Here is a 24,169-nt window from a genome sequence, read left to right on the forward strand (position 1 = left end):
GCGGGATAGAGGGGGATGTAAAAGGGGAGGCGGAGTTGCGCTACTGGTTCGGGAGAATATCACAACTGTACTGCGAGAGGACACCTCAGAGGGCAGTGAGGCTATATGGGTAGAGATCAGGAATAAGAAGGGTGCAGTCACAATGTTGGGGGTTTACTACAGGCCTCCCAACAGCCAGCGGGAGATAGAGGAGCAGATAGGTAGACAGATTTTGGAAAAGAGTAAAAACAACAGGGTTGTGGTGATGGGAGACTTCAACTTCCCCAATATTGACTGGGACTCACTTAGTGCCAGGGGCTTAGACGGGGCGGAGTTTGTAAGGAGCACCAAGGAGGGCTTCTTAAAATAATATGTAGACAGTCCAACTAGGAAAGGGGCGGTACTGGACCTGGTATTGGGGAATGAGCCCGGCCAGGTGGTAGATGTTTCAGTAGTGGAGCATTTCGGTAACAGTGACCACAATTCAGTAAGTTTTAAAGTACTGGTGGACAAGGATAAGAGTGGTCCTAGGATGAATGTGCTAAATTGGGGGAAGGCTAATTATAACAATATTAGGCGGGAACTGAAGAACATAGATTGGGGGTGGATGTTTGAGGGCAAATCAACATCTGACATGTGGGAGGCTTTCAAGTGGCAGTTGAAAGGAATTCAGGACCGGCATGTTCCTGTGAGGAAGAAGGATAAATACGGCAATTTTCGGGAACCTTGGATGACGAGAGATATTGTAGGCCTCGTCAAAAAGAAAAAGGAGGCATTTGTCAGGGCTAAAAGGCTGGGAACAGACGAAGCCTGCGAGGAATATATGGAAAGTAGGAAGGAACTTAAGCAAGGAGTCAGGAGGGCTAGAAGGGAGTCACGAAAAGTCATTGGCAAATAGGGTTAAGGAAAATCCCAAGGCTTTTTACACGTACATAAAAAGCAAGAGGGTAGCCAGGGAAAGGGTTGGCCCACTGAAGGATAGGCAAGGGAATCTATGTGTGGAGCCAGAGGAAATGGGCGAGGTACTAAATGAATACTTTGCATCAGTATTCACCAAAGAGAAGAAATTGGTAGATGTTGAGTCTGGAGAAGGGTGTGTAGATAGCCTGGGTCACATTGAGATCCAAAAAGACGAGGTGTTGGGTGTCTTAAAAAATATTAAGGTATATAAGTCCCCAGGGCCTGATGGGATCTACCCCAGAATACTGAAGGAGGCTGGAGAGGAAATTGCTGAGGCCTTGACAGAAATCTTTGGATCCTCGCTGTCTTCAGGGGATGTCCCGGAGGACTGGAGAATAGCCAATGTTGTTCCTCTGTTTAAGAAGGGTAGCAAGGATAATCCCGGGAACTACAGGCCGGTGAGCCTTACTTCAGTGGTAGGGAAATTACTGGAGAGAATTCTTCGAGACAGGATCTACTCCCATTTGGAAGCAAATGGATGTATTAGTGAGAGGCAGCACGGTTTTGTGAAGGGGAGGTCGTGTCTCACTAACTTGATTGAGTTTTTCGAAGTGGTCACTAAGATGATTGATGCAGGTAGGGCAGTGGATGTTGTCTATATGGACTTCAGTAAGGCCTTTGACAAGGTCTCTCATGGTAGACTAGTACAAAAGGTGAAGTCACACAGGATCAGGGGTTAGCTGGCAAGGTGGATACAGAACTGGCTAGGCCATAGAAGGCAGAGAGTAGCAATGGAAGGATGGTTTTCTCATTGGAGGGCTGTGACCAGTGGTGTTCCACAGGGATCAGTGCTGGGACCTTTGCTCTTTGTAGTATATATAAATGATTTGGAGGAAAATGTAACTGGTCTGATTAGTAAGTTTGCAGACGACACAAAGGTTGGTGGAATTGCGGATAGCGATGAGGACTGTCGGAGGATACAGCAGGATTTAGATTGTTTGGAGACTTGGGCGGAGAGATGGCAGATGGAGGTTAATCCGGACAAATGTGAGGTAATGCATTTTGGAAGGTCTAATGCAGGTAGGGAATATACAGTGAATGGTAGAACCCTCAAGAGTATTGAAAGTCAAAGAGATCTAGGAGTACAGGTCCACAGGTCATTGAAAGGGGCAACACAGGTGGAGAAGGTAGTCAAGAAGGCATACGGCATGCTTGCCTTCATTGGCCGGGGCATTGAGTATAAGAATTGGCAAGTCATGTTGCAGCTGTATAGAACCTTAGTTAGGCCACACTTGGAGTATAGTGTTCAATTCTGGTCGCCACACTACCAGAAGGATGTGGAGGCTCTAGAGAGGGTGCAGAAGAGATTTACCAGAATGTTGCCTGGTATGGAGGGCATTAGCTATGAGGAGCGGTTGAATAAACTCGGTTTGTTCTCACTGGAACGAAGGAGGTTGAGGGGAAACCTGATAGAGGTATACAAAATTATGAGGGGCATAGACAGAGTGGATAGTCAGAGGCTTTTCCCCAGGGTAGAGGGGTCAATTACTAGGGGGCATAGGTTTAAGGTGAGAGGGGCAAGGTTTAGAGTAGATGTACGAGGCAAGTTTTTTACGCAGAGGGTAGTGGGTGTCTGGAACTCGCTACCGGAGGAGGTGGTGGAAGCAGGGATGATAGTGACATTTAAGGGGCATCTTGACAAATACATGAATAGGATGGGAATAGAGGGATACGGACCCAGGAAGTGTAGAAGATTGTAGTTTAGTCGGGCAGCATGGTCGGCACGGGCTTGGAGGGCCGAAGGGCCTGTTCCTGTGCTGTACATTTCTTTGTTCTTTGTTCTTTGAGACCTCATCAGCTTACAGAACTTTGGTTTCATTCAGCAAAATGATTAGGATCCCACCTACCCCACTCCCTCAGCACAGGCCAAACTAATCCTGTCACAGAGCCTGGGAGAGTGGGGCTTCCAGAATTACCAGATTACCAGGTGATCACGGGTAATACCAGGTTGTTCCCGGGTAATTGATGCCATATGGTTATTATTTAAAGTTAATTCCTCTCTAGCAGTAAAAAAAAGCTAATTAGTTACTCATGAGAAATGAGTCATTATCACTTGCCAACCATGCTAACAGCTGCTGACGACAAAACATCTTAAACTCCTCAACAATTTGTTAGGTTGTTACTTTGCAAAGTTAAATATTTGATATTCCATCCCTATAACTGTGAACTATTTGAGTGTGAACGCTGTTTGTAGATTTAAAATAACAATGCTTTCACACATTAAATCCTAAATTTACTTGTGACAATAAAAGGTTATTATTATTATTTTATTTATATCAAAGTGAAAATTGATCATCTGACCTTATTGTGTTTTATATTGATGTGAGATTGGGCATCCCCTACTCTGATACACACATTCAATGGTAGCTCACAATATTATTTTACAGTGCTGGCCTTTTCCCCTAAAAATAGATGTTTATTGTATTGTGTAGCCAACCTGTTCCATTTTGGTTTTTTTTGTTCATGGGATGTGGGTGTAGATGGCCAGGCCAGCATTTATTGCCCATTCCTAATTCCCTTTGAGAAAGTGGTGTTGAGTTGCTTTCTTGAACCACTGCAGGTCCAGTGGTGTAGGAACACCCACAGTGCTGCTTGCGAGGGAGTTCCATGATTTTGATTCAGCGACAATGAAGGAACTGAGATATATTTCCAAGTCAGGATGTGTGTAGCTTGGAGAGGAACTTGCAGGTAGTGGTGCTGTTTTATGTGGGTTTGGAAGGTGCTGTCAAAGGAGCCTTGGTGATTTGCTGCAGTGCATCTTGCAGATGGAACGCACTGCTGCAACTGTGCTTCAGTGGTGGAGGGAGTGAATGGACTGCCAATCAAGCGGGTTGTATTGTCCTGGGTGATGTCAAGCTTCTTGACTATTGTCAGAGATACACTCATCCAGCCGAGTGGAGAGTATTCCATTACAAGGCCTTGTGCCTTGTTGATGGTGGACAGAGTTTGTGTGTTAGGAGGTGAGTTACCCTCTGCAGAATTCCCAACCTCCGGCCTGCTCTTGTAGCCATAGTATTTACATGGCTGGTCCAGTTAAATATATGGTCAATGGTAACTCCCAGGATGCTGTGGATGCAGGGAATCTGAAATAAAGACAGAAAATGCTGGAAGGACCCAGCAGGTCTGGCAGCATCAGTAGAGAGAGGAACAGAGTTAACGTAATGAGTTTCGAAGTAGACTTAAAATGTTTACTCTGTTTCTCTCTTCACAGATGCTGTCAGACCTGCTGGCCTCTTCGAGCATTTTCTGTTTCTAGTTGCTGAGTATCTGAAATGAAAAGAAGGGGAAGATGGGCTTTGACGAGGGGAGAGGACAAAGCTCGGAGTGCAGGCTTACATCATTTGTAGTTTGTAGGTCAAAATCGGTTGAATGGTGAGGGAGGAGTGGGTGGAGAGAAGGAGTAGGTGTGTATCGATTCCCTTACCTTCACCTTCAGTCTCTTCAGCTCCTTAGCTGGCTGTGGTCTCAGCAATGGTCCTTCCCACAATGGCCAGCACAGCCTCCTCCATGAGGTTAACACATGCAACCAACACTTTTACCCCTCCTGTTAATTCCTGCTCCCTCTTCTATGCGCTGCCTTCTCTTGCAAGAGAGAATAATAATAATAATAATCGCTTATTGTCACAAGTAGGCTTCAGTGACTGTGAAGACTGAATTTACTGTGAAAAGCATCGAGTCGCCACATTCCCGGCGCCTGTTCGGGGAGGCCGGTACGGGAATTGAACCCGCGCTGCTGCCTTGTTCTGCATTACAAGCCAGCTGTTTAGCCCACTGTGCTAAACCAGCCCTGTTGTGCAATATATTTGGGTGATGTGGCTGCCAATGAATAGCAGCCAGTTTATGCAAGCTGCCAGTGTAGGCACTAGACTTGCTACAGTGCTAAATGTGTGATAATGAGGTAAAATATATGAATGTAAAGCACAAGTAATGCCAGCCACTCCTGATGTTGAACATTTTGGTGGTGCGCACAGACAATGAACTGTGTGGGAAGCACTGGCTGCACACGGCAATCATGAAAATAGGCAGGCAGCAGAGTTGGTAACCTGCCTGCATTGCAATCAATGAGCAAGAGTTATTCACATATCCCAGTCGCCATGGGCCGATGGCTATCCAAGTTAATCCCCACAGCCCTCAGCCCCCAACATTTTGGGACAATATCATTTATTCAGTAGAATGCCAGTTGTACCCTTTCACTAGAGAAAATGCTGGAAACACGTGGCGGGTCAGGCAGCATCTGCGGAGAGAGAAGCGGAGGGCGCGATTCAGCGGACCTGAGCATTTAGTAGAGTGTTTGCCGGCCTCTGCAGCACCGAGAACCATCCAGCTATTCAATTGCACTTTGCCATTTCTTTTGGCCCTAGGGCATTTCTTGCTGCTGGGGCCACTCTTCGAGGGATTTCCTGCTGGTGAGCTGAAGCAGGCAAGGCTCCTTGCAGATCGGAACACAAAGGCTGCCTTGATCTTCTACTCCCCCCTGTCAGGCCCCCATCCGCTTTCTATCCCCCCCTCATCCCTAGAACCTTGGTGAGTCCCCGGGAACCCCCTCTCACTACTTCTACCTAGTAAGGCCTCTCCAGACCCATTCCCTGGCAGTGCCAGCCTGGCACACTGTCAGTGACAGCCCAGCACTAGCAATACCCCTGGCACCTTGGCACAATGCCCTGGCGAGGTCTCGCAGGCACGGCCATTGAGTCCAGAGCTCTGGGTGAATCCGGTGAACGTATATTCAAATGAGCCATGTGGCTTATTTAAATATGCAGATCTGGATCGTGCCCAATGAGGGTCCGATCCAGATCTGACATCTCACAAGATTCATTGGAATCTTGCAAGACGTTTCAATCATCACGAGTCACACAAAAGGCATCTCGCAAGATTCAATGGACTCGTCCCGACACCAAGTCAGGCTCGACAAGGCTGCTGAATCACACCCTGAGTTAATGTTTAATGAGAGCTGGAAGTGGTTCGAGATTTTTTTAAAAAAAATTTTTATTCTCCTCCTTTTTCACATTTTCTCCCAAATTTACACCTACCAACAATAAACAATAACCAGTAACAAATATGTCAAACCCCATATCAATAACAACGATCCCATCCTCCCACCAACCCCAAACATTAGCCCGCAGGTTCACATAAACGAATGACAAAAAGGAATCAGGAATCACTCATAGTCACCATTAACACACACCGCCCCCCTCCTCCCAACCCCCCCCCCCTCTCCCAACTAATGTTCGATGTTATCCAGTTCTTGAAAGTGCATAATGAATAATGCCCATGAACTGTAGAACCCCTCCGTCCTTCCCCTCAGTTCAAACTTAACCTTCTCAAGAGTCAAGAATTCCAACATGTACCCCCGCCACGCCAGGGCACAGGGTGGAGAGGCTGCTCTCCATCCCCTCAGGATCCACCTTAGGGCGATCAACGAGGCGAAGGCTACAACATCTGCCTCCGCACCCGTTTCCAACCCCGGCTGGTCTGACACCCCAAATATGGCCTCCCGAGGATCCGGGTCCAGTTTCACGTGCATCACTTTAGAGATTACCCTAAAAACCTCCTTCCAGTAATCCTCCAGCTATGGACAGGACCAAAACATATGAATGTGATTTGCAGGGCTCCTCTGATTTGCACCCCCCCCCCCCCCCCCCCTGCAACGTTCTCACACACCTTCTACCCCTTCAAAGAATCGGCTCATCCTTGCCCTCGTGAGGTGTGCTCGATATACCACCTTCAGCTGTATCAGCCCCAACCTTGCGCATGAAGTGGAGGCATTCACTCTCCGGAGCACCTCACACCAGAACGCCTCCTCCATATCCTCTCCCAACGCTTCCTCCCACTTTGCTTTGATCCCTTCCAGTGGTGCCTTCTCCTCTTCCAAAATAGCTCCGTAAATCACCGCCACCACCCCCTTCTCCAGTCCCCCTGTTGTCAGCACCTCCTCCAGCAATGTGGAGGCCGGCCCACTATCAGTTTGTGTGTGTCCAAATCGGGGATGGCCCCAAACACCTTCTTCGCGAATCCCACATTGGCCCAATTGGGACCGTATACACTTACCAGCGCTACTAACCTCCCCTCCAGCGCCCCTGTCGCAATCACATATCTACCCCCCTGATCTGCAACCACATTCTCCATCTGGAACCGTACTCTTTCGCTGACCATTACCACTACCCCTCGAGCCTTTCCGTCAAATCCAGAGTGAAACACCTGACTAACCCAGCCCTTTTTAAGTCTCACCTGGTCCTTCACCCTCAAGTGAGTCTCCTGCAGCATTGCTAGGCTTTCAAACTTTTAAGATGCGTAAGCACCCTTGACCTCTTGACTGGACCTCCTAACTCCCTCAGGTTCCACGTGACTATCCTAACTGGGGGTCTCTCACGCCCCCCACCCTTCCTATCCACCATCATCATACCACCGGGCCCTGCAGCATGAGCCTGACCCGCCCCTATCCATTATTAACATCAAACCCCTTCCCCCGCTCCCAGAATCCCCCCCTACATTTCCTCTCGAAGAAACGTCTCCCAGCATCGATCCCCCCCCCCGCCCGCTTGCTCCCCTCGTAGGCCCACCGAAACCTGGTAACCAGGCTCCAATGTCCGCAGCCCTCCTCTCACCTCACCTCCGTTCACTAGCCAACTTTAGTTAGCTAGCGTGGGTGGATCCCCCACCCCAAGGTATATCGTCCCCTCCCACCCAGTCCCAGAGAAAAAAAAACAACAATCCACCCCATACAATTCACTAAAATAAGATATAACCGTCGCAACACTGAATGCCAATCAACCCAAACAATAACATGAGCTCTGTAACAATGTGAAGTGAAGTAAATTACAGTACACGTCAATGAAAAGAAAGTTATAGCATTTATATATTTTCCAGCTCCCCAATCACAGTCCACAGTCTCTCTTCCAGCTCCGCTCCTCATGTCTGTCCCAAGCCTTCTGCCTTCAAGAATGCCTCAGCCGCCTTCACTGTTTCGAAATAAAAGTCTTTGGCATTATACGTCACCCTCAGCTTCGCCGGGTATACCATACCAAACCGCACCCCCTTGTTGTACAGTGCCGCCTTCACTCGCCCGAACGCCGTTCGTCTTTTTGCCAATTCCACCGTCCAGTCCTGGTAAATCCGAACTCCAGCATCATCCCACTGCACCTCGCGCTTCTGCTTCGCCCAGCATAATATCTTCTCCTTCATGCAGATAATTACTGCCCTTGGCGGCTTATTTATTTTGGGCTTCGGCCTTAATGACCGATGAGCTCGGTCCAGCTCATCCCGGGAGGGGTTCTCAACCTCCCCCATCAACTCAGCCAATCTCTTAGCGAAGTACTCTGTTGGCCTTTGGGCCCTCTGTCCCTTTGGGCAAGCCCACAATTCTCAGATTGTGCCGCGTCGAGCGGTTCTCCAAGTCCTCGAGCTTTGCTCGGAGCCCTCTGTTGACCTCCAGCACCCTCCGCAGCTCATCTCCCATCGAGGTGAGCTGGTCGCTGTGCTGTGACACGGACTCCACCACTTCCTTCATCTTCTCGCCCTGCTCTCTCACCTCGGCCGATGTCTTTGCCAAAGCTATCCTCACCGGGGCGATTGCCTCCTCCACCAATGACTTCAATGCGACCGCCATCTCCTTCCTCAAAGCCTCCATGTGCCTCGCAAACTGCTTTTCCAGTTCCACAGCCATCACCTTGGTCATGTTTTCCATCATAAGCAGTGCGGCCCCACCATGCGGTCCGGCATCCGCCATCTCGTCAGTGCTTTTGCTGGTCCTCTCATTCAACGGCGAGCCCACGTTTCCTCCCTTCCTCGATGCTGCTTTTCGCATCCTTTAACAACTTATTCTTTTTTCTTATTTTTTCTTTCTTCAATCTTTTTTTTTAAAATTCTTCCTTTTAAAAAAAACAAAATTTAAAAAAAACTTTCTTTAAAAAAATTTTCATTTCCTTTTTATATTCCTCAAAAATTCCCCTGGGACCGGACTTCAGACTTCTTAAAACAAACACATTCTAGGCGGGAGCCACCCGATGTGGAACATCTCCACTACATCATGCCCTGGCTTCGGGCCTGCCGTCTCAAGCTGTTAGAGATTTAACAACTTACCAAGAAATGAATGTTTGCAATATGGGGCTGACAAAGGGCTTGGTGGGGTAGGATGAGAGAACAAAGGAGAAGGTCTGTGATACATGTAGTGAACGTGGGATTGACAAAAGGGATGATGATGAAATAGGGAAAGTGGGATGTAATGGGATGAGTAAAGTAACAAAAATTTGGTCCAGGGGTAGTGTAAATGGTTATATTCCAACATACTATCCTCTGAAAACTTGAGGTCTTTGGAAACTATTCTGGTTGAGTCCTTACTCACTCCAAGTTCCGTTACCCTTTCATCCCTGCTCTCCTGACTACATTGCTTCCCAGCGAAACAACACCTTTGGGTTTAAAATTTCCGACCTCATTTTCAAATCTGCCTATAACCTCCTCCCTCCCCACTCCCTCCCTCCCATTTCTGCAATCTCCCCTCCTACCCCACAACTTAGTGGTGTTTGTGCTCATCTAATTCTGGCCACTTAGGATATAGATATCGAACATAGTGGAGAAGAAGGCCATTCAGCCCATCGAGTCTGCACTGAACCACTTAAACCCTCACTTCCACCCTATCCCCGTAACCCAATAACCCCTCCTAACCTTTTTGGTCACTAAGGGCAATTTATCATGGCCAATCCACCTAACCTGCACGTCTTTGGACTGTGGGAGGAAACCGGAGCACCCGGAGGAAACCCACGCAGACACGGGGAGAACGTGCAGACTCCGCACAGACAGTGACCCAGCAGGGAATCGAACCTGGGACCCTGGCGCTGTGAAGCCACAGTGCTATCCACTTGTGCTACCGTGCTGCCCCTAAGTATCCTTGATTTGAATTGCTCCACAATTGGTGAACTTGCCTTCAGCTGCCTTGGTCCTAAACAATCTTCCTAACATCTCTGGACCTCCCCCTCTCATTCTTCATTTAAGATACTCCTCAAAACCTACCTCTTTGATTTTGGCTTTCTGCACTAATTATCACTTTCTGATGCTTGGTGTCTAATGTTGCTTTATAACACACTCTTGTGATGCGTTTTGGAATGTTTTATTACACTAATGGCACCAAATGAATTGAAGTTGTTGTTCTTGTCGTTGTACAACAGAACCATAACCAATAACTGCTGTCCAAGAAGGTGGGAGCAGAGGTTATAACCTACGTTGTTGATCTCAATGTTGAGGCTGGATTTCTGTAAGGTGTACATTTTCACCTTCGTGTAATTGTAGACAATAATTAATAATGAATCACTTTGGATAAACAAGATGATAAAAATGTTTCTCTGCACTGACTGCAGCTCACTCCCTCGCATCAGATACCATGCCCTAAGAGGGCGTAGGCAACCATGGACCTCCATGTTAACCTTGCTCAGAAGGCATGGATCATCTTCGACAGAGGTGCATTCATCCACTTTGCGAGGCTCTTTAGAAAGATTGCTCTTTGTCTACCTCCATCTTCTTTTTACCATCGAACATCCCCATCAGCATCAGATTTTCTAAATCATGAGCTCTTATTATGTGCACAAGAAATTCCAGCTGTCCCTTCCTGGTCTTGGTCACATTCTGGTTGGATTTTCTTTTTTGGCACCACTGGACATTTTGCTTTATTACTATTCATGTTCAACCCTGTCTTCTCACTTTCACCGACTCCTCTGTCCAAAATCTTTAGCAGTTTCTCTCCAGGGTCAGCAATAAGAATAAAAACATTGAAATATCTTATCCTATTAAACTGATAATCCAGGAATGTCTTCGACCTCTCTGAGAATATTTTCACTGTACAAACTGAACAAACCCATAGAAAGAACACACCCTATCTGACCCTTCTTTTGTCTTTCCAAAATTGTTCAGATTGTTCTCAACTTTGACGCTTGCAGTTTGTTCCCAATAACGATTTCTTCGCACTCTGGGATCTTTGCACTGCATCAGACCAGTCAAAACAAATCATACCAGGAGAAAAATGAATCGGTGGAAAAGTGATTAACCGATGTTCCCTTTTCAATGCAAAGTATGGAATGAAACTTTGTGGTGAGAATAAAACTTTTGATTCTGGATCGTAGGTGAAAAATACCTGCTCCTTAAAAAAAATTGCTTTCAAGTATTTGTTTACATATATATCAGAATAACCAAACTCCAAAATCAAAGTCGTACTGAAGGAGTGCTGCACTGTTGGAGGTGCCTCCTTTTGGATGAGACGTTCAACTAAGGCCCCATTACCTTTTCAGGTGGATGTACGTACACACAAACATATGAATTAAGAGCAGGAATAGGCAACTCCGCCCCTTGAGCCTGCTCGTCCACCAAATTATGACTGATCTAATGGCGGAGGCGGAAGAGGCCCCCTCCATTGCGCATGCGCGGGGATGCCGTGAGCGGCCGCTGACGCTCCCGCGCATACGTCGCACAGCAAAGTTATTTCCGCGCCAGCTGGCGGGGCACCAAAGGCCTTTCCCGCCAGCCGGCGGGGCGGAAATCAGTCCGGCGCGGGCCTAGCCCTTCAAGGTGAGGGCGCGGCCCCTCAAGATGCGGAGAATTCCGCACCTATGGGGCGGCGTGATGCTGGACTGATTCGCGCCGTTTTTGGCGCCGGTCGGCGGACATCGCGCCGATTGCGGAGAATCCCACCCCTGCTTTCTGTTTCCCCCACTTTTTGAATAACAACGTTACATTAGCTATTTTCCAATCTAATGGAACCTTGCCTGAATCTAGTCGATTTTGGAAAATAAAACAAACACATCAACTAGTTCCCGAGCCACCTCTTTTAACACCCAAGGATGAAATCCATCAGGACTCTAAGATTTGTCAATCCACAGTTCCAACAATTTATTCAGCACCACCTCCCTGTGGATTATAATTTTCTTGAGTTCTTCCCTCCCTTTCATTTCCTGATTTACAGATATTTCTGGCATATCACATGTATCCTCCATAGTGAAGACCAATGCAAAACACCCTTCAAATCATCTGCAAACTCCTTATTTTCCGTTATTAATTCTCCAGACTCATTTTCTACAGGACAAATGCTTACTTTATTAACTCTTTTCTTTTTGAAATATCTCTAGAAATTCTTACTCTCTGTCTTTATATTTCTAGCTAGCTTTCTCTCATACTGTAATCTTTAATTAAATGAACAACCCCTCCACCCTTTCCTAACTTCCTATCTTTCCTAAAAGTCACATACCCTTCAATATTGTATTCAATATGTTCAATACCCTTACAATAAACCCCTTCAATAGGGGATTTTCACAGTAACTTCATTGCAATGTTAATGTAAGCATACTTATGACACTAATAAAAATTATTATTATATTTAGGTCCCAATCTATACCATCCTGCAGCCATGTCTCTGTAACGGTTATTAGATGTACTTATCAATCTCTAGCACAGTGGATAGCACTGTGGCTTCACAGCACCAGGGTCCTAGGTTCGATTCCCGGCTGGGTCATTGTCTGTGCAGAGTCTGCACGTTCTCCCCGTGTTTGCGTGGCTTTCCTCCGGGTGTTCCTGTTTCCTCCCACTAGTCCCGAAAGACATGCTGTTGGGTAGTTTGGACATTCTGAATTCCCCCTCCGTGCACCCGAACAGGTGCCGAATGTGATGACTAGGGGCTTGTCACAGTAACTTCATTGCAATGTAAGCCTACTTGTGACAATAAAGATTATTATTATCATAAAAGTTCATCTGTTTGTTTCAGATGCTACATGCATTCAGATATTGAGCCTTAAGTTTTGTCCTTTTATTATTTTTGTAACCTCTAGCCTTATCTGTTATTTACTCTTAGGTTTGTACTTCCTATCGTTTCCTGTAATGATCTGCTTATCATTTCCCATATTAATAACTTCCTCTCTTCGCTTGCCTCTACTCTTTGATATACCACATCAGCCCAAATGTGATTGTCTGCTGTTAGTCTGCTGGCGGGATTCTCTGGTGCATGCCTACTCGTGGGATCCCGGCAGCGTGGGGCGGCTTCAATGGGAATTCCCATTGACACAGCAGGGGAGGGGCAGAGAATCCCACCCATCAGCGAATGGTGCACCGCCTCCCGCTACTGAAAAACACATGGCTGGAAGGCCAGAGAATTCCGCTCAATATTACATTTTAGCATTGGTGCACCAAGAAATCAGATGATTAGGTTAACCCCTCCATTTTGTGGCGGCACATTGGCGCAATGGTTAGCACTGCTGCCTCACTGCACCGAGGACCCGGGTTCGATCCTGGCCCCAGGTCACTGTCCGTGTGGAGTTTGCACATCCCCCACCCACCCCCCCACCCCCGTGTCTGCATGGGTCTCACCTCCACAACCGAAAGATGTGTAGGGTCGGTGGATTGGCCACGCTAAATTGCCCCTTAATTGGGAAAAAAAATGAATTGGGCACGCTAAATTTTAAAAAACCTCCTCAGTTTCTTTACCCTTTTCAACACTAAACATTATTTGAATTTTAGATTAGTTGGACTTAAAGTGATAATTAGAAGCAGGGGCCCAACAGAATTCATGTAAATGTACTATTACATACATTATTTAATTACCAAAAGAGGACCTTTCAGATTTGTGACCCGATTATTCAAATTTTTTTTTAAATTCCCAGGATGTGGGCTTCACTGGCTACACCAGCATTTATTGGCCATTTCTAATTGCTCTTGAGAAGATGGTGGTGAGCTGCCTTTTTGAACTGTTGCAGACCATATGGTGTAGGTACACCCACAGTGCTATTAGGGAGGGAGTTCCAGGATTTTGACCCAGTGACAGTGAAGGAATGCTAATATGTTTCCAAAGTAGAATGGTGTGTATTGGAGAGGAACTTCCAGGTGGCGGTGTTCCCATGCATCTGCTGCCCTTGTCCTTCTTGGTGGCGGACATTGTGAATTTGGAAGGTGCTGTCTCACAGAAGCCTTGGTGAATTGCTGTATCTTGTAGATGGTGCCGAATTCTGTCTCTGTCCATTAGTGTTGGAGGAAGTGAATGTTTAAGGTGGTGGGTGGATGGGGTGACAGTCAAGTGGGCTGCTTTGTCTTGGATGGTGTCGTACCTCTTGAGTGTTATTGGAGCCGCACTTATCCAGGCAAGTGAAGAGTATTCCATCTCACTCTTGACTTGTGCCTTGTAGATGTTTGTAGGCTTTGGGAGTCAGAAGAATGAGTTACATGATGCAGAATTCCCAGCCTCTGACTGGCTCTTGTAGCCACAGTACTTATATGGATGGTCCAGTTCAATTCTGATCAATGGTAACCCCCTGGATAGTTGTTGGACTCCTGGCACCTGTGTGGCACAAATGTTGTGTGGCACAAATGTAATAGCCCAAGCCTGAATGTTGTCCATGTTTTGCCGCATTTGGGCATGGACAACTTCAGTATCTGAGGAGATGTGAATGGTACTGAACTTGTGCAATCATCAGTGAAAATCATCACTTCTGACTTTATAATAGAAGGAAGGTCATTGATGAAGGGGCTGAAGATGGTTGGACCTATAGGATGCCAGCCTGAGGAACTCCTTCAGTGATGTACTGGGATTGAGATGATTGACTGCCAACAACCACAACCATCTTGCTTTGTGTTGGGTATGACTGCAACCATCGGAGGGCTTTCCCTGTATCCCATTGACTCCAGTTTTGCTAGGGCTCCTCAATGCAATACTCGGTCAACTGCTGCCTTGATGTCAAGGGCAGTCACTCTCACCTCACCTCTAGCATTCAGCTCTTTTGTCTATGTTTAAACCAAGGCTAGAATGCGGCCAGGATCTGAGTACCCCTACTGGAACTCAAACTGAGCATCAGTGAGCAGATGCCACTTGATAGCGATAGCACTGTTGATGCCCCCTTTCATCATTCTACTGATAATGGAGAGTAGAATGATGGGGTGGTAATTGAATGGGTTGGATTTGTCTTGCTTTTTGTGTACAGCCTTACCCGGACAAATTTCTAAATTGTTGGGTGGATGCCAGTGTTGTGACTGTACTGGAACAGTTTGGCTAGGGACCTGGCAAGTTCTGGAGCACAAATCTTCAGTATTATTGTTGAAATGTTGTCAAGACCCATAGCCTTTGCAGTATCCAATACTTTCAGCCCTTTATTAATGTCATGTGGAGTGAATCAAAGTGGCTTAAGACTGACACCTGTGATGCATATGTCTGTGGTGACCTCCGGAGGAGGCCAGGACAGATCATTCTCTTGGCACTACTGGGTAAAGATGGTTGTAAAAGCTTCAGCTTTATCTTTTGCATTGATGCGTTGGACTCCCCCATCATTGAAGGTGGCATATTTGTGGAGCCTCCTTCTCCAGTGAGTTGTTTAATTATTCACCACCATTCACCTGCCCCGGCAGGAGAAGTTGGATGGGAACTATACCTGTTTGGATAGGGGAAGAATTTGCATCATTGGACTTTTAATCCAATGTTGTGCAAAGTTAAATTCTAGTATTTTTAACATGGGCACCAATATACAGTGCGTTCACATGACTGTATATTCAAGACACACTAAGAGGTCCAGTAAACAGCTTGAATAAATAGTCAGCTTGGATGACTGGATATGGATAAATAGTTTACCATCTTACCATTATGTTACAATGGCTTTACTGCAGACATCAAGGTAGTAGCACTTAATTTCAACGAATTTATTTGCTTTTCTATTTTCTCCCTTCTTGGGTTGCAGTTCCATTAGGACAATCCACCTACTAATTATTTTGTTCCAGTGCCCATTCTTGAAGTGTGACTCCAGGTAGTGAGTATCGACAGATTAATCAACCAGGCAGGGATTCATACCTGATACTAATTTTGTTTAAAAATTTTTTTTTTTAAGAGTACCCAATTCATTTTTTCCAATTAAGGGACAATTTAGTGCACATCCTTGGGTTGTGGGGGGGGGGGGGGGGGGGGGGGGGGGGGGGGGGGTGTGGCAAACCCATGCAAACACGGGGAGAATGTGCAAACCCCACACGGACAGTGACCCAGGGCCAGGATTGAACCTGGACCTTGGCGCCATGAAGCAGCAATGCTAACCACTGTGCCACCGTGCTGCCCCCTGATAGTGATTTTGTTGGTAACAAAATAATTTGGATGGGAATGAAATTGTTCAAAGTAACTTTCAAGAAGGACCGATGATTCAAGCCTGCAAGAAGCTGATTGATTCCAAAGAGTGTGCATCCGATGACAACCAATTTAAAAAATAATTTTAACCTTTCACTTTGAGTTGGACAAAATGCTTCAGGTGAGAGGGATCTGCCATTTCTCAGTTATAACACGTGGACTGCAAATGCCAACCATAGCACAGTCATAATGTAAAGATATTGCGAATTGACTTTGACCCTAGTATATTGGCTGGAGAAAATATTCCACTTTATTGCTTAGTTCCATGGAAGGAAACTAAACTGAATCTTAATATAGATCTCAATATACCTCCATGTAATTACAGCGTAAGATAAAGTTTTTATTTGCTTTCCAAAAATTGACAACATATATATGACAATCATGCCCTGGTATCAATAACACCATTTAGACCTTAACTACACCATTTAATATATACGTTGAAAACTGTACATTTGATCAATTTAACATTTATAAATCTACAAAACAATACTCTCTTTACTAGACTCATTATATATTGAATATATTTTATACAAATTAAATACATAGCTGATGTTGAAAGAATAACACTTTATGTGTCTGTGTTAAGAGTTATTGCAGTGTTAAGGTCTATGATGGAAGAATTGTTATTTTATTTGACAAAACTACATTAAATAAGATGCAGACATTTATACTTAATTTTTACACACGTGCTATGCGACAACATTTTGACAGATATAGTTGTAATAGTTTTGTTTTTAAAGCAACCAATGTTTAATTAATGCACATGTACTTTCTATGCTTTTACTTAGAATACATTGTACAATATACTAAAGTTTCTTCCATGGTTCTGTTTCCCTGTCACATTTGCTTAGCTGCCATAGACACAAGCTGATGTCTGTCTCAAAGTAGAAAATTGTTGAAGCACTGCCTTACTCTACTACTGCTACATGATATAATGAAATCAATAGTCATTTACCACTCCCTGGAGTATAAAGTACACTGTTAATGCCCGGAACTGGATCTTCAAATATAGCAATTCCAAAATATTTGCTGCAACTACTTTCTCTATACTAACTGAAATGGAAGGTCATGTTTGAGTAAATAAAATGTTTATACAAATATTTAAATATATTCTGACCTAGCCAAGATATGATGGCTGTACTTGACCATAGGATGTTTGAAAAGAAAGAAAATGAAGATTTGGCGTACTCGGGGAATTGGTTAGTCAATGCTGGGTTTCAATGCTAATGAATTGACTTTGGGACCAAGTGGGTGTTTGGTTAGAGATAGTTGAGCATTGAAGCTTAGGAAAATGAATAATTGATATCAGGAGAAAAAGTTCCAACCTTTTACAAGCAAAATCCTGGGGAAGCCGGGTGAGTGATATTAAGCAACCCAACCTCCAATCTGCATGTCTCTCTTTCCTTCTCTGACCCTAAGTATCATATCTCATGCCCCATGCCCGTGCATCATCATCTTGTTCATATTCCAGACTGCATACATCTGCCTCTCATTCCTCATTTTCACCAGCCTATCGTCTACATCTCTGCTCCTTACTGCCATGCTGTCAATTGCCACTGCCATAAGTGCTTTTTCTACTCATTCTTCAGTGAGAGACAGCAAATCAACATTATTAAAGGTTGGGACTATTCTGGACATTAATTTAAATTATAAAATTTTATCAACAATATAGAAAAGAATAGCTTTCTTTAGAATCATAGAATTTACAGTGCAGAATGAGGCCATTCGGCCCATCGAGTCTGCACCAGCTCTTGGAAAGAGCACTCTAGCCAAGCCCATACATCCACCCTATCCCCATAACCCAGGAACCCCACCCAACACTAAGGGCAACTTTGGACACTAAGGGCAATTTAGCATGGCCAATCCACCTAACCTGCACATCTTTGGACTGTGGGAGGAAACCGGAGCACCCGGAGGAAACCCACGCACACACGGGAGAACGTGCAGACTCCGCACGGACAGTGACCCAAGCCGGGATTCGAACCTAGGGCCCTCAAGCTGTGAAGCAATTGTGCTAACCACTATGCTACCGTGCTGCCTGTGCTTTCCATCTTCTAGTATCAATACTTTGCTTTCTCTCAATGGAAAAATTGTGAATTCCCACATTGGCATCTGACAAAGGTACTTGGGTGGACCCAGAAGTGAAGTGAATATGTGGACATAGGGCTAAAAAATGGATGCCAGGTGGACAGGGGATTTCCACAGATTGTAGAATCCACCATGGGAGTGTAGGGGTTACAGAAAGAAAATTAAGTAGACTTCTGGAAAGTATGACAGGACTATTAAAGAGTAGGTAAGAAAATTCTATAATTTTATTGCAAAACCATAATTTTGATTAATGGCCTTAGTGCTATAAACTTGACAGACTGAGTATGTTGACGTGTATAAAATAAGTCAGTGACTCTAATCACGTCCATATGATCATAAGATCAAAGAGACTTACAGCACAGAAGGAAGCCACTTGGTCCATCATGTCTGTGCTGGCTCTTTGGAAGAGTAAACTATAGTTTAAAAAATGCTAACAGTCTGCCTCTATTGATGGTCCTTTGCCAAAATTACATTGTTATCAAAACTTGATTTGTAACTTTTTCGTTAAGAGTTTTACTGATGTCCATCAACAAAGGTTTATAGCCTTGTATAACTATTGATCATATTTGTGATAGGAGGTAGGTGCACAATAATGTAACTACAGTCCTTGGTCTCGATCAACCGGTGAAAGATTCATTTTCTGGGCAGTGTTAGTATCTTATATTTAATAAATAATCTACATATAGGCCTCATCACTTGGAGTGTTGCCATGCTCGGGTTGTTCGGGTCCATTCCCCCGGCATTTTGTGTCCTCAGTTGGTTGGGTCATAAGTCGGAGACGCTAAAACCAAAAATATAAAAGGAAAAACACGTTTAAAGGCTTGGAATATACATAATAATGACTGTGCTAGAATATATTAAGAACTAACCTCAAGTCAAGAATAGCAGTTCTTCAAGAAAAGCCTAACATCAATATCATATTTAAATGATAAGAAAAACATGGGTGGAATATTTTGAACACGATAAACCTTGCTATGTGTATAATTCAAAATAAAATGAAAAACCTATTTCATAGCTGCCAGGGGATATCATTCACTTTGGATTCCATTTGCACCTCGACTCATTCAGGTGACAAATTATGATGGTGCCCTGAAATGCTTAATATAGTTAAATGAAAACTGATATTCTGAACTGGCTTCTGTTGGCAACCGAACCAGGGAAATGTTGTACTACAGAGATTACAGGAATACCCATAAAGCTCAACTTTTCTTGGCCTGGGGCATTCACTTTAGACCAGACTGCAGGAACAACTGATGTATAAGTGAATGAAGATATTGCAAAATTACACCCTTATAATTTACGTCACCAGATAATGGATATGAATGGAGATAGAAAGGGTCAAAGCTCTAAGGTCATGCAAGTGAATGACTGAAAAAAAACCCTACCAGGTAGCAGACATATTCCTCATTTATTTCATTATAAAGATATGGAATTATATGGTATTCAAAGTACTCCTAGATTCCGTTCTGTGACTGAAGTAGAAGTCATGCTAATTATGGGCACGCTGGAGTCTTCAGAGGATATGATGTTTACAGTTATATCTGGATCAAGGTTCATATACTGGAACAAGCAGGCCAGCAATGTGCTTAGGTTTTTACAAATATGACAATCAATTGCTACAAAGATAAAATTCATAGATGTTTGTGTAGTATTTGTAGCCCAGCGAGTAATTCTCCCACCATTTTCCCATTCTGCTGAAAGATCATCAACTCAAAACATTGGGTGGGATTTTCTGGCCTTTCCCATTGACGGGATCCTCCGGCCGCATGAACAGTGCCCCCAACAACCCCACCCCCCCACCTTCCCGGTTGCAGTTTCCCCAGCAGCAGAGAATGCAGTGGTGGGACTGGAAGATCCTGTGGCCAGCCAGCATCATGCCACCTCCGCCGCTGCCAAACATGGTGGGGGGCTCATGGAAAATCCTACCCATAATGTACGTTTCCATCTCCACAGATGCTGCCTGACCTGTGGAGCATTTCCAGCATTTTCTGTTTTATTTCAACATTCCAGCATCTGCGGTATTTTGCTTTTGTACTTTTTCCAGTCAACTTGGATTAACTTTTAACTGATTGGATCCTGGTTACATTTCAGGAGTTAAGTCACCATAAATGTATTAAGTATAGCTTGTCACTTGTTCTCACATACCTGTTTTAGGGAGCCCTTTGTAGTGAGGAACAAGTAACCCATATAGCCAGGAATCAATATCATGGACGATAAAGCCATAAGCCAGCCCACACCTTGGCCCCACTTGGGAAAAACATAACTTCCCATCTTCAGTGGTGTCATTTGAATGGCACTGAAGAGAAATACACCCTGGAAATAAAGAAATTTTAGAATTTATATTCCATCTTATTTCATCTTGCAAGAACATCTCAAAACACTTCACCTAAATTGCATTCCTTTAAAGTATAGTTAGTGCTGTTATATGGGCACAGTTCAACAAAATCCTAGAGGAAAATAAAAGAAAGTCTTATGCCTTTGATGACTACAGGATGTTCTAAAGTGCTTTAGAAGTAATGAAGTACTTTAGAAGTGTAGTCACTGTTGTATTTCAATTTGTGCACAGAAAACGCCCACTAACAGCAATATGCTAATGACCAGCATGGCTTAGCAGATGTTGATTGAGGCATAAATATTGGCCATCATTGAGAATTCCCCTGCACTTCTTTGAAATAAAACCTTGGGATATTTTACATCTGCATGATAGAGTAGAGAGGGCTTCAGTTTAACATTTTACCCAAGAAGGCATCTCCAACAATGCAGCACTCCCTTGCTACGGCGCTGTTTTGTCCGCCTGGACCTTTGCATTAAAATAAATGAAAGAAAATGAATGCACAGCTAATCTGATTTTGAAGAGGAAATTTGTGCTCAGATTGTTGGACATTGGAAGTTAAATAACACTGGTGTATGTTTGTTGATCTTCTGTGACATCATTCACAAGTTTTTCTTCTTCACGTGTGTGTGTGTGTGTGTCTCCTACTCTCTGGGATTGGAGTTTAACAAGAGTGGAAGGGAAGAATGGGCAGTAGAAAATCTCCAGCCTGTTTTACAGACTGCCTAATTTTCATTTAGATTTAAGTCAATTTGCTAATGCTCAAGACCAATTTTACCTCCATTCATTCTGCATGCAACTTACACACTCGCGCCAATTGTTGTGTCTTCAACTTTCTAAATCTCTCCTTTTTTATCTTATGTGTAGCCCGTCATTCTTTGGACCCATTGGGTGTGCGTTGCTTTAATCATTTAATAATTGGTATCTTTACCGTTCTCAAATCTCACCGTGGCAACCAACCTTGGTAGGTTGTAGCTCAGTGCAGACGCCAGGTGGAATAGGGAGACTGAGGACAAGGAGGTAATGATTATTATTAGAATTATTTAATTAATAATACTTGTGTGAGAACTTAATGAATTTTATCATGTATAGTTTTACAAATGAGAGCTTGGTATGTGACACAGCATTGGATTTCAAAATGTCTATTACATACTGAAGTTGATATAATAGTGGTTAGCCAAAATAACTACTGTTAAGTAAGTCACGTCAATGATTAAACACAAAGAGGTTACAAACTATATCCATTCAGTCGACAGGTAAAACAACAATCAATAAACATGCATTGTTGCCGAGAAATCAAATGAATCAGATTTTTCAGTAAGTACCATAAATTGCTCAAATTTGTTTTTATTCTTTCATGGAATGTGGGCGTCGCTAGTTAGGCCAGCATTTATCACCCATCCCTAATTGCCCTTGAGAAGATGGTGGTGAGTTGCCTTCTTGTACTGCTGCAGTGCCCAAGGTATAGGTACACCCACAATGCTGTTTGGGAGGGAATTTCAGTATTTTGATCCAGTAACTGAAGGAACAGCGATATAGTTCGAAGTCAGGATGGTGTGTGGTTTTGAGGGGAACGTCTGTGGGATGTTCCCATGCATCTAGTCCCCTTGTCCTTTGAGGTGGTAGAGGTCACAGGTATGCAAGGTGCTGTCGATGGAGGCTTGCTGCAGTGCATCTTGGTACACACTGCTGCCACTGTGCATCGATGGTGGAGGGAGTGAATGTTTGCTGTGGCAGATGTGGTGCCAATCAACTGGACTGCTTTTTCCATATGGTGTCGAGCTTCTTCAGTTGTTGGAGCTGCACTCCCCCTGGCAAGTGGAGAGTATTCCATCAGACTCCTAACTTGTGCCTTGGAGATGGTGAACAGGATTTGAGGAGTCAGGAGGGGAATTATTCTTCACAGAATTCCCAGGTTCTGAACTGCTTTTAGAGCCACGGTATTTATATAGCTGGTCCAGCTCAGTTTCTGGTCAATGGTAAGCTCCCAGGATTTTGACAGTGGATAACTCAGCGATGGTAGTGCAAAGGGAGGCAGTGGCATAGTGGTATTGTCGCTGGACTAGTAATCCAGAGACTCAGAGTAATGATCTGGGGACCTGGGTTCAAATCCCACCATGGCAGGTGGTGGAATTTAAACTCAATAAAGTATCTGGAATTAAAAGTCTAATGATGACCATGAAACCATTGCGCCAAAGTTGGGAGAGCTGTCTCACAGACCAGTCAAGCAACAGCCTGACATAATTACTCACACAATCATACTTTACAAAGTCCCTGACCACAATCACCATTCCTGGGTATGTCCTATCTCACCGGCAAGACCAACTCAGCAGAGGTGGTGGCACAGGGGTATACAGTCGGGAGGGAGTTGCCCTGGGAATCCTCAACATCAACTCCGGACCCATGAAGTCTCATGGCTTCAGGTTAAACATGGGCAAGAAAACCTCTTGCTGATTACCAAGTACCGGCCACCATCAGCTGATGAATCTGTACTCCTCCATATTGAACACCACTTGGAGGAAGCACTAAGGTGGCAAGGGCACAGAATATGCTCTAGGTGGGGGACATCAATGTCCATCACCCAAGAGTGGCTCAGTAATACCGGGTTGATCGGGTCCTAAAGGACATATCTGCTGGACTGGGACTGCAGCAGGTGGTGAAGGAACCAACAAGAGGAAAAACCTACTTGACCTCATCCTCATCAATCTGCCTACTCTCATCTCTCATGACAGTATTGGTAGAGGTGACTACCGCACAGTCCTTGTGGAGACAAAGTCCCGTCTTCACTTTGAGGATACCCTCCATCGTGTTGTGTGGCACTACCACCATGCTGTTTGAGATAGACTTCAAACAGATCCAGCAACTCAAGACTGGGCACCCATGAGGCGCTGTGGGCCATCAGTAGCAGCAGAATTGTACTCAACCACAATCTGCAACTTCATAGCCCGGCATACTCCTACTCATTTTTTTAAATTTAAAAAAATAAGTTTTGAGTACCCAATTCATTTTTTCCAATTAAGGAGCAATTTAGCATGGCCAATCCACCTACCCTGCACATCTTTGGGTTGGGGGGGGGGGGGCGAATCCCAGGCAAACACAGGGAGAATGTGCAAACTCCACACGGACAGTGTTCCAGAGCCGGGATCGAACCTAGGACCTCGGCGCCGTGAGGCAACTGTTCTAACCACTGCGCCACCGTGCTGTCCTCATATCCCCTATTCTACCATTACCACCAAGCCAGGGGACCAACCCTGGTCCAAGGAAGAAAGCAGGAGAGCATGCCAGCAGCAACATCAGGCATACCACCATCTACAAGGCACAAGTCAGGAGTGTGATGGAATATGAAAATGAAATGAAATGAAAATCGCTTATTGTCACAAGTAGGCTTCAAATGAAGTTACTGCGAAAAGCCCCTAGTCGCCACATTCCGGTGCCCATTCGGGGACGCTGGTACGGGAATTGAACCGTGCTGCTGCCTTGGTCTGCTTTAAAAGCCAGCGATTTAGCCCAGTGTGCTAAACCAGCCCCCGAGTTCTCAGTTGCCTGGATGAGTGCAGCTCCAACAACACTCAAGAAGCTCAACACCATCCAGGTCAAAGCAGCCCACTTGATTGCTCCCCTTTCCACAAACATTCAAACCCTCCACCACCGACGAACAGTGGTAGCCATGTGTACCATCTACACAA

General features: G+C 44.8%; 1 protein-coding gene across 1 annotated transcript in view; it reads right to left on the reverse strand.

Moving 5' to 3' along the window:
• Nucleotides 1-16,382: 16,382 nt before the first annotated feature.
• The window catches only part of slc6a1b (solute carrier family 6 member 1b), a 61,340-nt gene continuing 53,553 nt past the window's right edge, over nucleotides 16,383-24,169 (reverse strand). Inside the window, exons 14-15 of the mRNA XM_072472595.1 lie at nucleotides 20,297-20,464; nucleotides 16,383-18,932 (exon numbers count right to left, since the gene is read on the reverse strand). Coding sequence (XP_072328696.1) covers nucleotides 18,828-18,932; nucleotides 20,297-20,464 — 273 coding nt within the window. The 3' untranslated portion in view covers nucleotides 16,383-18,827. The remainder of the gene's footprint in view (nucleotides 18,933-20,296; nucleotides 20,465-24,169) is intronic.

The sequence above is a fragment of the Scyliorhinus torazame genome, chromosome 13 (genome assembly GCF_047496885.1).
Source record: "Scyliorhinus torazame isolate Kashiwa2021f chromosome 13, sScyTor2.1, whole genome shotgun sequence".
Lineage (NCBI taxonomy): Eukaryota > Metazoa > Chordata > Chondrichthyes > Carcharhiniformes > Scyliorhinidae > Scyliorhinus > Scyliorhinus torazame.